This window comes from Ictalurus punctatus, chromosome 5 (genome assembly GCF_001660625.3).
Source record: "Ictalurus punctatus breed USDA103 chromosome 5, Coco_2.0, whole genome shotgun sequence".
NCBI lineage: Eukaryota > Metazoa > Chordata > Actinopteri > Siluriformes > Ictaluridae > Ictalurus > Ictalurus punctatus.
The window spans coordinates 30,787,423-30,801,348 of NC_030420.2; the positions used below are offsets into that span (position 1 = coordinate 30,787,423).

A 13,926-nucleotide genomic window follows, 5' to 3' on the forward strand; every position below is an offset into this window, starting at 1 on the left:
GCTTGCAGTTTCTTAAAAAAGACCAAGCGAAGGTGCTCGTTTTCGCACCTGAGCCTGCAGTCGAGCCGAATAAACCAGCCTGGAAACCGCAATCGGGCTTTCGGCGTAACAACAAAACTGAAACCACGTACAGGCTTTCTCACTCTCACACACAGCAGGTGTAGGTGCGAAGTGTGCACGCGTGCGAGATGAAAAAGGAAGGGTCTGCAGAACCGGACGACTGCTATCCTGCGTCCTGCTGAGAAACACCAGGTCCGAGAAGGAATGACCCGTCCCTTCTGAAGGCATTAAAAGGGAAAGCGGGTCGGCGTCACTCTTTCCAATCTTCTTTAAGCAAACACATTATACCGGCTGTGACTGTGGAAAAAGTCTTCATAATCACAATTAAAGCCCTTTATTTATTAGAGTTGCCCAGTACGGCAGGTGAGGTCGTGGCATCCTGACGCAAGTGACCCAAATGTCACCTCGCTCTTAAAGCGACATGCAAATACCTGTGTACACAATGTGCAGCCGCCGCTGCCGCGGCCAGTCACGGCATTACGTAATGAACTCGGGATGGAGAAAACCATCCGGTTCTTAGAAGGATTCTGCGTGGACGCACGAATTCCAGTTTTATATGCAGTCGAGTGAAAAAGCTTTCAATTCCCCATATATTTATTTATTTATTTACTTATCACACACACACACACACACACACACACACACACACACACACACACACGGTCAAAAAGTTTAGATACACTCATTCTTTATTTGTATTTTTTCTACATTTTCTAATAATTAATAATAATAATAATAATAATAATAATAATAATAAAGTCATCAGAACTCTGGAGTAACACAAATCTTTTGTTAAAAAAAAAAATAAAAAATAAAAAACTACTCTGATTTCATGGAACACCACAGGTTCATCCCCCTAAAAAAATCTCTATTAAATATAGGTTTGCAACAATTATTGGCACCCCTTTTAATTCATATGAGAAAAATATAACACAAATGGAACGATGGGAATTATATTGTGATAAAAAAAAATCCAAAATAAATCAAAAATAATTTCATATTTTATCATCTTCAAAAGTAGACGCCAAGAAATATATTCTTGGCGTTTTTTCCCACCCGATTTCTTGAGGAATTTCCCTGAGATGCTTTTTAAACAGTATTAAAGGAGTTCCCGCCGACGCCGGACTCTTATCGGCTGCTTTTCTGGAATGTTTCGCTCCGAGTCGTCCGTTTAAAATTCATTGATTTTTTTTTTTTTATATATAAATAAAATGTTCGTTTTCTAAGGAAAGAATCGAATACGTCGGGACGATTATATTTTAGTCTGAAACACCGATTTCATACATTTAAAAATCACACACCTTCAGATCAAAAGCTTTTCGAGATCAGGAGAAACATTTCCGTCGCGTGTCCACAAACTTCTGACCGGCAGCGTGTAATGTTTAGACTGTATAAAACATTACGACGGAGAAGATCCAGACGATAAGAAAAGATGTTACTGGCAGTTCTAAAGGCACATGGTGTGTTGGAGGATAATCATCTTCGAATTATTTCGAACTGATAATCCTAGTTTTGATTAGTTATCATAGCAGTTTTTACTGTTAATAAAAGTTGTTACTAATACGGGAGGAACGTCAGTTAGTCCAGACACACCGAACGTCTTGAGATAAAAGTACGTTAGTTGTCGTTCTTTATGTGGTCCTAAAGGTACGCACGCTTTGGCACTCGGCTGCTGGATCACGCCACAACAAAGCCCAACATCTTAAATGAACGTTTCTGACGAGAAACTACAAAATCGCTATACAATAAGCACTATAAAACACTATACAGTCGTGTGAAAAAATAAGTACACCCCCAGGGAAATGCTTGGCTTTTTTGACGCATTTGGACAAGCAAACATTCGATCCTCTTTGAAACCGTGCCTGTTAATAAAGTCGACACAGTCCATCAAATAAAACATAAAACTCACATTTTGTAGTCATGTTCACAAATTAAATGATCAAAAAAAAAAAAACATGGAAAAAGTAAGTACACCCCATCATTCCACACCTTCAAACCCATACAATTAGAATGAGGTGTTCAAGTTTGGGTTCCAGTGATTAGGACCTGCTTAGGGAGTGCATGTGGAACCGGTCTTATTTATACCGCTCTCATATCTAGTGTCTGGGGTTCCCTTTGCTATTGAGGTGTGTGGTGCCATCATGCCAAGATCTAAAGAGTTCTGTAAGGCCTTCAGGAAGGGGAAAAAAAAAAAAAAAAAAAGGTTGTGAATGCCTACAAGTCAAATTCCATGCACACAGGGTGGAGGTGAGATTCGCACCCCCAACCCCGGAGGTGTGAGGCAAACGTGCTAACGTGCCCCCCCCACCGGTATTTATTTACTCCGCATTTACGACCGCAATAAACCTAATCTGGAGAGAAAATTAGGCTAGATAGATAGCTGATACTAGCTAGGACTTGTTGTTATGGTTTTATAGCTAAGATGTCTAAAACAGGCTCCTGTGTTGAAAAGAACATATATTATATATATATATATATATATATATATATATATATATATATATATATATATATATATATATATATATATATATATATATATATATAAAAAGCAAATACGTAATTTGATTATGTTTAATTTCACCTCCAGTTTGTTTATAGTGCTTATTCATCTCAACTGTCATAAAAGTTTGTGTGCTTATATTTACTCCGGCTGTAACTTTACTGGGGCTTTCTGATGATTAGAGATATGTATTTAAAGCACAGTTATCAGAATACACAGGCTTTCAAGTGTAAGAAAAACCCACCACACACACACACAACCGCAGAGCCTGTGGTGAGTAATACCAGTAAGTGAGACCCTCTTGCAGACACTCTTACCAGCAGTGAGGAGTGTAAAAATGTCCGTTTTATGCTCTGCTGCCTCGAAGGGGACTAGGTAACGACAGAAGGAAGAAGAAAAGCGAGTGCTCGGACCGAGGCCGGTGGGCCGGATACCTGCCGTGCGGGAATGTGACACTGCCGGCCCTGCTGGGAATTTCAGCTGGGAGTTGAGCAGCGAGCAGAGCACTGACATGTAGGTCAATGGCATTAGCTAACAGAAGCAGTTAGGAGCCGAGGTCAATGAAAACTAGTGCGACAGAACAGACGAGAAGATTCTACACCGACGTATAAAGCCGAGTGCAAAAGTTAGCATCCTCTGCTTTACAAATTCATCTACGAAAGAATTTCAGAACGTTTTATTTAGACAGTGCGCTCCACTAATATTGGCACCCTGGGTAAACATGAGCAAAAAAGGCTGTGAAAAACTGTCTTATTGTTTAACCTTTTGATCTTTTGTTTAAAAAAAAACAAAAAAAAAAACAAAACACTACTCTGATTTCATGGAACACCACAGGTTCATCCCCCTAAAAAAATCTCTGTTAAATATAGGTTTGCAACAATTATTGGCACCCCTTTTAATTCATATGAGAAAAATATATTTGAAGTATACTCCTATTGATATTTTACATTTTTTTTAGTACACCTGGGTGACTAGGAACAGGAAATTGTTCAACCATGACTTATATAAGGTATAAATATGAGGTAACACATAGGCCACATTCCCTTAGTCATTCATAACAATGGGTAAGACCAAGGAATATAGCGGTGATGTGCAGCAAAAGGTTGTTGAGCTATAAGAAAATAGCACAAGCATAATAAATGCCCATTTCCACCTTCAGGGCAATAATTAAGAAGTTCCAGTCAACTGGAAATGTTATGAATCGACCTGGAATTGGACGTGTGTCTATATCGTCTCGACGCACTGTGAAGAGGACGGTTCGAGTGGCCAAAAAATCTCCAAGGATCACAGCTGGAGAACTGCAGAAGTTAGTTGTGTCTCCAAAACTACAATCCGAAGTCACCTACATCACCACAAGTTGTTTGGAAGGGTTTCAAGAAAAAAGCCTCTACTCTCATCCAAAAACAGACACTACTGGAACTTCAAATGGGATCGGGTTCGATGGTCAGATGAAACCAAAATAGAGCTTTTTGGCAATAAACACCAGAGGTGGTTTTGGCGCACACAGAGAGGTAGCCATATGGAAAAGTACCTCATGCCCACGGTTAAATATGGCAGTGGATCTTTAATGTCTCCAATGTCAGTGCTTTATAACAGTCAGCAAGTTATTCTGGGTTTCGCTGTGACATGACAATCTGCAGTTCATATTTATTTATTTTTGTCTTATTAAGTTCAAGAAAGTGAGTGAAAGAGCATGGAGCTTGGCGAGGGAACACCTGTTCGGGATCTAACTTGTGTCATGGCGGTTCCACAGTGTTAAACCTAACTATAAATGGATAAAAATTACAATGTGTCGTAACAAAACGTGGTAATCAAAGGCAAATTCCCACAAAATGTATACGAAACAAATTCAACACTTCAGGTCATGCTGGAATAGAAAAATAACCAACTTTCTGTAGCGAGATGGGGTTGAAGGCAGACGAGGAATGAGTGAAATACAGAAAGCGCATTAAAAATGATTCAAACGAGTCATTTTCCATGACACAGATGGACAGCTGGGGAAGAGATTATGGGTAAAACAGAAAGTGTGTAGTAGTGAGTTTCACAAAAAAAAAAAAACCCCTTCATGTTTAAATGGATCATAATCACTCATATCTGAAAAGATAAAAAAAGAAAAAGGGCTGTTCAGAACTGATGTCAGCACTGTCAGGGGGAAAAACTCTAATCTTTCATTACATCACGCTGAACTGCTGAACCTTCCAAGTCATTCGCTTGAGATCAACAGAGGACAGCGTGTTATTTTCGACAGATTTCATTTCAATCACCTGTGTGGGTTGTTTGTTTTTTTTTTCCCCCTGGGCTGATGATGAAGAACATACTTTAGATAAACAGTAGCTGTGTTTCTCACAGGATTACAGCAGGATTCATGCTGAAACACATGAAGCTTACTGGCGCCATCGGGTGTGCGCAAGCGGTAACGCAGCCTCTGTCCGAGGAACTGAATAAAATCAGCAGAAATAATGCTCCTGCACAATAACAGAAAGGAACGTGTTGGGATGTGCACGTGAGAAAGATAAAGCTGGCTCGTAGTTTTTTTCTACGAGTGAGAAAAAACACGTTTTTTCTACGTGTTTTCTGATGCTTACGACGAGGCCTTGCACGGGGGATCTTTTAGTGGATTTATTAAACGGAGACGGGCGTGAAGAGGAAGCGAAGAGTCATGGAGGCAGTGAAGTGAAGTGAAGTGTTCACTCACACACACACACACACACTAGATAAACAGATTATAGGAAAGTTACATACCGACTGCTCTGAAGAGGCACGCACCGTCTTCCTTCATTTTTTTAATCACAAATCCTTTCTTTTCCCCAAGTGCTTTCTCAAACCAGTGCTCCTGCTACACAGAGAGAGAGAGAGAGAGAGAGAGAGAGAGAGAGAGAGAAAGGAAGACATAAGGGAGAGAGAAACAAACACAGAGAGAAAGACAGCGGGAGTGAGAGACACAAAGGGAAAGAGACAGAGGGAGACAGATAGGGACAAAGTGAGAAAGAGAGAGAGACAGAAGAAACAGACAGATAGAGAGACAGAGAGAGAGGGAGAGACAAGGAGAGAAAGAGAGAGACAGACAAAGAGAGAGGGCGAAAGAGAGAGAGAGACAGAGTGAGAGAACGTGAAGAAGAAAAAAAAAAAAAGACGCATTACATTTCAGTAGAGAACCTCATATAAAATAATATGCGCTCTGGGCCGGACATGTTAACGTTTCATTCCCTGCTAAATAAAAAAAAAAATACTAAGTGTGATGCACTTTCTGTTTTTTGCTTTACCCAGAGTGTATAGAGGGAAAAAATTTACATCTCTACAAAAAAAATAAAAAATCAGAACAATGATTGACTGACATGACTGTCCATTTCTCAAACTCGTCCACAGAGAAGACACTTACTAATAAATATACATTAACTCTCAACACACAGAGGGCCTGAAACTGCACTCACACAGCAGAAAGAAAACTGAGTGTTTAGCGCCCCCTGGTGCACTACAGAGGGTTTAACAATGATCCAAAATAGCATCAGCTAACCTAGAGGAAGTTACACTGTGGGATGAAAGAACTGCAGGGGGAAACAGGTGAGGGAGGGGGAAACAGGTGAGGGAGGGGGAAACAGGTGAGGGAGGGGGAAACAGGTGATGAGGGGGGGGGGGTGACGGGGGGGGGGGGCAGGTGACTAGGGGAAACAGGTGAGAGAAGGGAAACAGGTGAGGGGGGGGGACAGGTGACGAGGGGAAACAGGTGAGGAGGGGAAACAGGTGAGGAGGGGAAACAGGTGAGGGAAGGGAAACAGGTGAGGGGGGGGGGGGGAACAGATGTGGGGGTACAGGTGAGAAGACGAAAAACACCACAAAATCACTATTTACATGACAGTATAAGATGCGCCTTTACATGCTGCGGAGGAAGTCAGGATGTTAAAAGGTACGATACACAGAAACAGACAGTCTTTTTTTTTTAGAAGAAAAAATAGCACAAGAGACAATGGACATTTGTTCAGGTGTGGTGAAGTCTCTGGAATTACCTGACACACTCGATAAGCCCCGCCCCCTTCCCCCAGTTTACACTGGTAACATTTTGATGAGGGCTGAGTAAAAAAGATGAAATAAGCGTGCAATAAAGTGTTAAATACAAATAAATCCAATATCCGACACCCTGGAAAAAGCCATGTCAGGGTTAGTAACATAAACCCACAAAGAGGAATTAAATGTACCAAATCTATATTACAATACAGATCATTTCATATAATAATAAATAAATAATAAATAAACCAATAAATGAATATATTTAAAAAACAGTTGGTCATAAGTGTACGTACATTTTGCAGAATGCTAATAATTAAAAAAGGGTTTTTTGTTTTTAATAAAAAATATATTTTTTAAAACAGCCCCTAAAAATTCCATTCAGTTGTGTATTTAGTCCTGCCCTGAATAAACTATTTCACATAACGGATGTTTACATATAGTCCACTGGACACAATAATAACTGAATTAACACAAACGAAACAGTTCAAAAGTTTACACACCCTCGATTCTTAATACCGTGCGTTTCTTGTCCTGAGCAGTTAAACTTCCCGCTGTTCTTCAGAAAAATCCTAGTGGTCCTGCACATTCTTTACTTTTCCACCATCTTCCGCATATTTAACCCCTTTCCAGCAGCGACTATATGACGTTGAGATCCGTCTTTTCACACTGAGGACAACCGAGGGACTCGTACACGACTGTTACAAAAGGTGCAGACGTTCACTGATGCTCGAGAAGGCAACACGATACATTAAGAGCAAGGGGGGTGTAAACTTTTGAACAGGATGATCTGTGTAAACATGTAAATATCTTATGTGGCAGATGAAGGGCAGTAGTAATCTTAATAAATTTTTATTTTATTTATATATATATATATATATATATATATATATATATATATATATATATATATATATATATAACTAAATTATTAACATTTAGCAGATTCTGCAAGTCATATGTAAATTTATGAGCACAACTATAACATGCGACATTACAAGTTCTCTAAAATTGATAACGCATGCATTCATGACTGCTTTCTGATCTCCCTGTGAACTGAACACTGGTTCTTGTTTTTATTTTTATTTGGAAGTAACACTGAACAAAACTGATCACAAATGAGAACCAGTAAACTGGGAACAATATGAATACAAACTATACAAAGTAACTATTAAAAAACCCTCTATTCAACTCCAGGAGTTTCAGGAGTCCAGTTGACAGAAATGCCTCGGTTTCGGTTCCTCGTCTATTATTTGTTCTGATGCCCGATCTGAGTCGGGGTGTCGTGGGGAGTTTGGCTCCGTGTCACGCTCCTGGGTGTGTATTTTGGTTCTTGTTACAGCGCACCACAAGCAGAGGCCTGTTTCACCAAACCGGTTGCAGTGGCTACACAAGTTTGAGTTTAGTTTGAGCAAACTCTGGTTTTTCGGTCTCAACAAGGCGGATTGGTTTTTAGCGGGTTTCATCGCCATGGTAACTTGCGCTGCGCGGCTAAGCTGAACCGGCGCAGGTTTTATTCTGGGTAAGAAAACCCCGAGCCAAATTGGACCAATCAGCTGCGAGCGATGTGATATAAACCTGACGTGTGCAAGTTAATTTAGTGTTTGTGGCGATGGCTTCACTGCTTCTGGGGAATCCAGTGCAGCTCGGAGCGCAAATAATAAGAAGTGCGCTTCGAAGGAAAATCATTTTTAGGGACAGACACAATCCCCTGGCTTTACCTGATGACCATCTGGACGAAAGATATGGGTTTTCGGCAATTTAGAGAAGCTAATCCACCCAGTGGCATGTTTGCACAGGCAGAGCAAGAACATGTGGAGCTCCATAGAGACCCGGCAAGAACATGTGGAGCTCCACACAGGCAGAGCAAGAACATGTGGAGCTCCATAGAGACCCGGCAAGAACATGTGGAGCTCCATAGAGACCCGGCAAGAACATGTGGAGCTCCACACAGGCAGAGCAAGAACATGTGGAGCTCCATAGAGACCCGGCAAAAAACACGTGGAGCCCCATAGAGACCCGGCAAGAAACATGTGGAGCTCCATAGAGACCCGGCAAGAACATGTGGAGCTCCACACAGGCAGAGCAAGAACATGTGGAGCTCCATAGAGACCCGGCAAAAAACACGTGGAGCCCCATAGAGACCCGGCAAGAAACATGTGGAGCTCCATAGAGACCCGGCAAGAACATGTGGAGCTCCACAGAGACCCGGCAAGAACATGTGGAGCTCCACACAGGCAGAGCAAGAACATGTGGAGCTCCATAGAGACCCGGCAAGAACATGTGGAGCTCCATAGAGACCCGGCAAGAACATGTGGAGCTCCATAGAGACCCGGCAAGAACATGTGGAGCTCCACACAGGCAGAGCAAGAACATGTGGAGCTCCATAGAGACCCGGCAAGAACATGTGGAGCTCCACAGAGACCCGGCAAGAACATGTGGAGCTCCATAGAGACCCGGCAAGAACATGTGGAGCTCCACACAGATAGGGAGTCAAAATAATGTTCTGTTCTGAGAAAAGTAGCTAAAGCACAGTCAAAAAGTTGCTAGAAGTCGCTGGATGATCTCTAATGATGTTCTACTAATTTACACATTAATTATTCATCATAACCACTGGCATATCAGATTACAGATTAGTGTACACGATGAAAGATGGTTTTTCTTTTACTTAGAACATAAAACAGAAATCGTTTTATCAGAATACACAAAAATAGATTACAATACATTTCTTAAAATCATTTATTTCATTAAATTGCTAATTTTATAGAAAGTCGTCTTTGGTCATGACACCAGGTTTGTGCGTAAAAAAAAACCTCAGACAAACACAGACAAAAAGAAGCAGTGACCGAGAGCAGTCGTGAAAAAGGAAAGACAAATAGTTACTCGCATTTATTACTTGCAAGTAAACAAAGAGATGTGAGGGCGGGACAAACGATGGACGTGATCAGCGATTGGTCGTTGGGAGACAGTGCTGGCCAGCGACTGGTCGTGAGTGCGACACACTGATGGTGAGACGAGAGGACCCGCTATCTCGACTCGTTTATCAGCGGCTGTGATGTGAGCTGGAAAGCTGTATCAAGCTGAAGACCGTCACCAACGTTTTTCAGTGATCCATCACCAGGTTCTTCATTGGAATTAAAGTTGCTAAAGAGGTCCAAAAAACTCATCAAAAGGCGAGAAGTCCAAATGCATTAAACATGAGACGTTAGTCAAACCAGGTCTCGATAACGAGGAGAAAATACGCAATGATTCGTCAGTGATTACTCGATGAGCCTTTATTAACGTTGGTAACAATCGATTAAAGGAAATTCCTTTGATTTTGCGACCTGGTGACCGAGTTTAAACTGCAAGCTTCAATTACCAAGTCACACAAGACCGGTGTTAGGAGTCAACACCACAACCGTTTAAAACATAATATACATCAGTGGAATCGAGGCTCGTGAACACCCCAACGTCAGACACTGGGCAAAAGAAATAAATAAACAAACAAACAAACAAACAAATGAAAAAGATTCCTCCAACAGCAGTCAAAAATGTTAACTAAGGAATGAACTAAAATGAATCGGCAAAAGATGCTGTACACCTATAAGGTGGACCGACGTGCCTACCGTGTCTAATAAAGCGGCCAGTACGTTAACGCCCTGCTGCTGCACCCGATCCACTCGTATCAGCGCCACACACAATACATCGTAACGTGAACCATTATTTCAGCCACGAAGCACCATTTGAACCGCGATTTTCTACGTTCTTTGGAAATGAGGTAGGACACGATGAAGAGACAATTTTTTTTTTTTTTTATAAATGTTCTCGAATGATTCCTCAGTCCAATCCTGCGGTGTGACGTTTCTTCAGTTCCCCAATAAACTTCAGCTCCTACCTGCAGTTAAGTCTCGAGCACACAAAAAATAAATAAATAATGGAAGAAAGACTAAGAAATGTGGTCTCATCTCGTCCAGCATCTCATTAAGTGTGTCTAGAGACAGTGCGAAGAAAAATAAAGCTAGAGACGGAGTAGTAGAGATGGAAGCAAGCATGAAGCACAGCACGGAACATGCAAATCAATCAATCATATCGTCCATGATATATCTCACACACACACACACACACACACTTCCTCCCCACGATAAGAATGCGTCTTCCTGTGATATCGACGATGCAGTCGATGGCATGTTTACGCGCCGCAACGCGGGCATCTCACACGTAGAACGAGAACAAGCATGGCGGAAGTTCTAACCCTAGACGAGGAAGAAGAAATAACCCTCAAAAAGGAGCTTCCTCCATCATATGGAAGAGGTTCGTATACTCTGACTACGTTTACATGGACAGCAGTAATCTAATTATTGACCTGATTCTGAATAAGACAATGTTCTGATTAAGGTGTTTACATGAGTCGCTTTTAGAATACTCCTTTTCCAGTGTTACGTGTTATAGAACATAGATGGATTAAGGTCACACGTCATTACGTCGCCGCACCACGCCGTCCGACATCCCTCCAGAATTTCACGCATCAACATACAGTTCGTCTTCGTTATGTTACCGTATACAGCTTTGGGTGTTTTATTTTTAATTTTACGAACGCTTCAAGTGCAGTTAATTATTTGTCGTGCTGTACGTGCAAATAGACGACTGCTTGAAGCCGTGGGCTGCGTCCCAAACCGCGTGCTTACCTACTATATAGTAGCAAAATACGTGTATTTCGTCTACTATACAGTAGGTAAGTACGTAGTTTAGGACGCAGCCGTGCTCTCTAGGATGCAACCGTTTGGCATCAAACGGTTGAGCGCTGCCGTGTGTGTACGTGTCCTGTCGCAAAATGCGGTGAAAACTCCCACACGACGTTAATAGTATGATGAAGGTGTGTGCATGTCTGTAACACACGTCGATAATGTGACTAAAACAGGAGTACTCCACACGTCTTAATTCCATTTGTGTTTACTTCGAATATGACTTTAGTCTGGTTAAGGTCATCAATAATCTCGTTTACATGATAGTTTCTTAATCAGTCTTAAATCGGGTTATTGTTGTCCATGTAAACGTACTGATTGCGTTCATATACCGTTCTGATGTTTTGCAGGCTAGTTTAAGACTTGTTAAGTTTGAACTATTTAAACAGTTTTACAGCAAAAAAAAAGTATTTTACGGCATTTCCATTTAGATTATGAATCCTGCTACATAACACATTTTCACTATAATTTTCATTTGTGAATAAAATTCATATTCTATTTATTTTTTAGCCTAGTTAATTGGTCCATCCGTCAATCCATCTTCTGTACCGCTTAATCCTTTTCAGGGTCACGGGGGAACCTGGACACTATCCCAGGAAGCATCGGGCACAAGGCGGGGTACACCCTGGACAGGGTGCCAATTCATCGCAGGGCACATTCACACACCCATTCATACACTACGGACACTTTGGACATGCCAATCAGCCTACCATGCATGTCTTTGGACTGGGGGAGGAAACCGGAGTACCCGGAGGAAACCCCCGGAGCACGGGCAGAACATGCAAACTCCACACACACAGGGCCACGGTGGGAATCGAACCCCCGACCCTGGAGGTATGAGGCGAACGTGCTAACCACTAAGCCACCGTGCGGCCTAGTTAATTGGTATCTGTGAAGGTAACAGCTGGGCTGACAAAGAAACATCCAGTATCCAACATAATATCCAGTAGTCCTTTACTCCGTTTTCAGGCTACAGTGAGTAACTGTATACAAAGCAGAGGCAGAAGGGGTTGCATTTTTGTTTTTATTTATTTGTTGTTGTTTTTTTATTTAGTTACAGTGGTGGAAATCACAACCCACTACTAATGAAAGCGATATTTATTATTGAGCTTTAATAGCTGAATGGGTTTAACAGAAACCTCAATAACACAAAACAATTCAGTTTGGAAATAACGTAGACTCGGACCAAACGTGTTCTGTTCAGGGATAAAAAGAAGTATGACTTATAAATAACAAGAGTTATATTGAACACATTTAAATGATTCAACTAATATCTGGATAGTGATTATGGGTTACTTTCATTATGTAAATTTGACCCGTGTGTGTAATTTATGACAGTTAAACTGGTATTATTTACATTATCTAACTATTACATTACTTATCATCTACTCAAGTAACTTGAAAACTAATATATATATATATATATATATATATATATATATATATATATATATATATAAATAATAAACATTATAAACTTTATTGAACCTTAAAACAACTCTGTTATGTAGAAATAACGTGTGCTGTCAAGAGAGCAATGTTTTTGCTAGCTATAAACACAATGCTAGCTCATTCAAATTCCAGCTCAGCAGTGCTACGCTATTTCTCTCATTGTTTATTTTTTTATATGATTAAATTATTACATTTTATTTTAAATGTCGACATTAAATGCTTACACCTTATTAAAGCTATGTAAACAATGCCTTTAAATGTCCCAAAGCTGTATTTAAGTGGTTGTTGACGTTCCTAGCTAATTACTTAGCTAGCTAACTAGCTCGTTAGCTACATGTGTATACCTGTTCAACCGTCGCTGGATCCTCCGACTGCAGTCTGGAAGCATTCTCGTACTCATCCTCGCTGTTATATCCGGCGCCTTCCTCGGGATCCGAGCTCGGACCGACCCCACCGCCTCCAGACGCACCGGGTCCGGTACCTCCGCCCGTTACTCCGCCGGTGCAAGATGCCTGACGCCGCCTCTTGCTGAGCCCCGGACCAGAGCAGCAACTCCCAATTCCTATTCCGCCAGCACCGCCGCATCCTACACCGCCCGTGAGCTCTCCGCGAACCCCGGAGATCCCACTTCCGTCTCCCGGCCCGGCCGGGGAACCAGAACCTACCGGAGGAGGCGAGGCCTGCTGCGGCCGGGAGCTCGACTCGTTCCGCCTGTCCTCCCTGGACGAAGGCGGAGCGGTCTGATACGACCACGGCGGCGGAGAAGCTCTGGGCCTGGCGCCCGTCCGCACGGCGTGGGAATGCGGGTGTGGGTGCGGATCGGATCCGCTCCGTCGGTCGGCATCGTCGGTGTGATCGGAAACACCAACGGACGAGCTCGGCTTCTTCTTGGGCAGAATCGTCATGTTGGCTAGCTAGCTGTCTATTTAAAGCAGATTGGGGTCGGAGGGAAGGGGAGGAGGAGGGGGACGAGTCCTCCGTTTAAACGTTTTGCGTTCGATCGAAAGTCAACGTGAGCGTCTTCTTTGTCCGCGTGCGCGTCCTTGAACGTTTTAATGAAAAGCCGAGTGGCCTTTTAACGTTAAAAGGCGCCGCTGTTGGAAACAAAAACAAAGCCACTGCTTCCCGTCCGCCGTCCGTTCTCCACTTTCCACAAAACATCAACACACGGGTGACGGCATGCAC

The 13,926-nt window shown here is 42.1% G+C and overlaps 1 protein-coding gene across 3 annotated transcripts in view; it reads right to left on the minus strand.

Moving 5' to 3' along the window:
* Window positions 1–13,926, minus strand: part of otud5a (OTU deubiquitinase 5a) — a 44,618-nt gene extending 30,692 nt beyond the window's left edge. Inside the window, exons 1-2 of one of the 3 annotated variants that reach the window (XM_017468596.3) lie at window positions 13,086–13,926; window positions 5,306–5,396 (exon numbers count right to left, since the gene is read on the minus strand). In XM_017468596.3, the coding sequence (XP_017324085.1) occupies window positions 5,306–5,396; window positions 13,086–13,646 (652 nt within the window). In that variant the 5' untranslated portion in view covers window positions 13,647–13,926. Of the gene's footprint in view, window positions 1–2,880; window positions 3,092–5,305; window positions 5,400–13,085 lie in introns of those variants that run through there. The other 2 variants (XM_017468595.3, XM_053680417.1) reach the window with 2 other exon arrangements.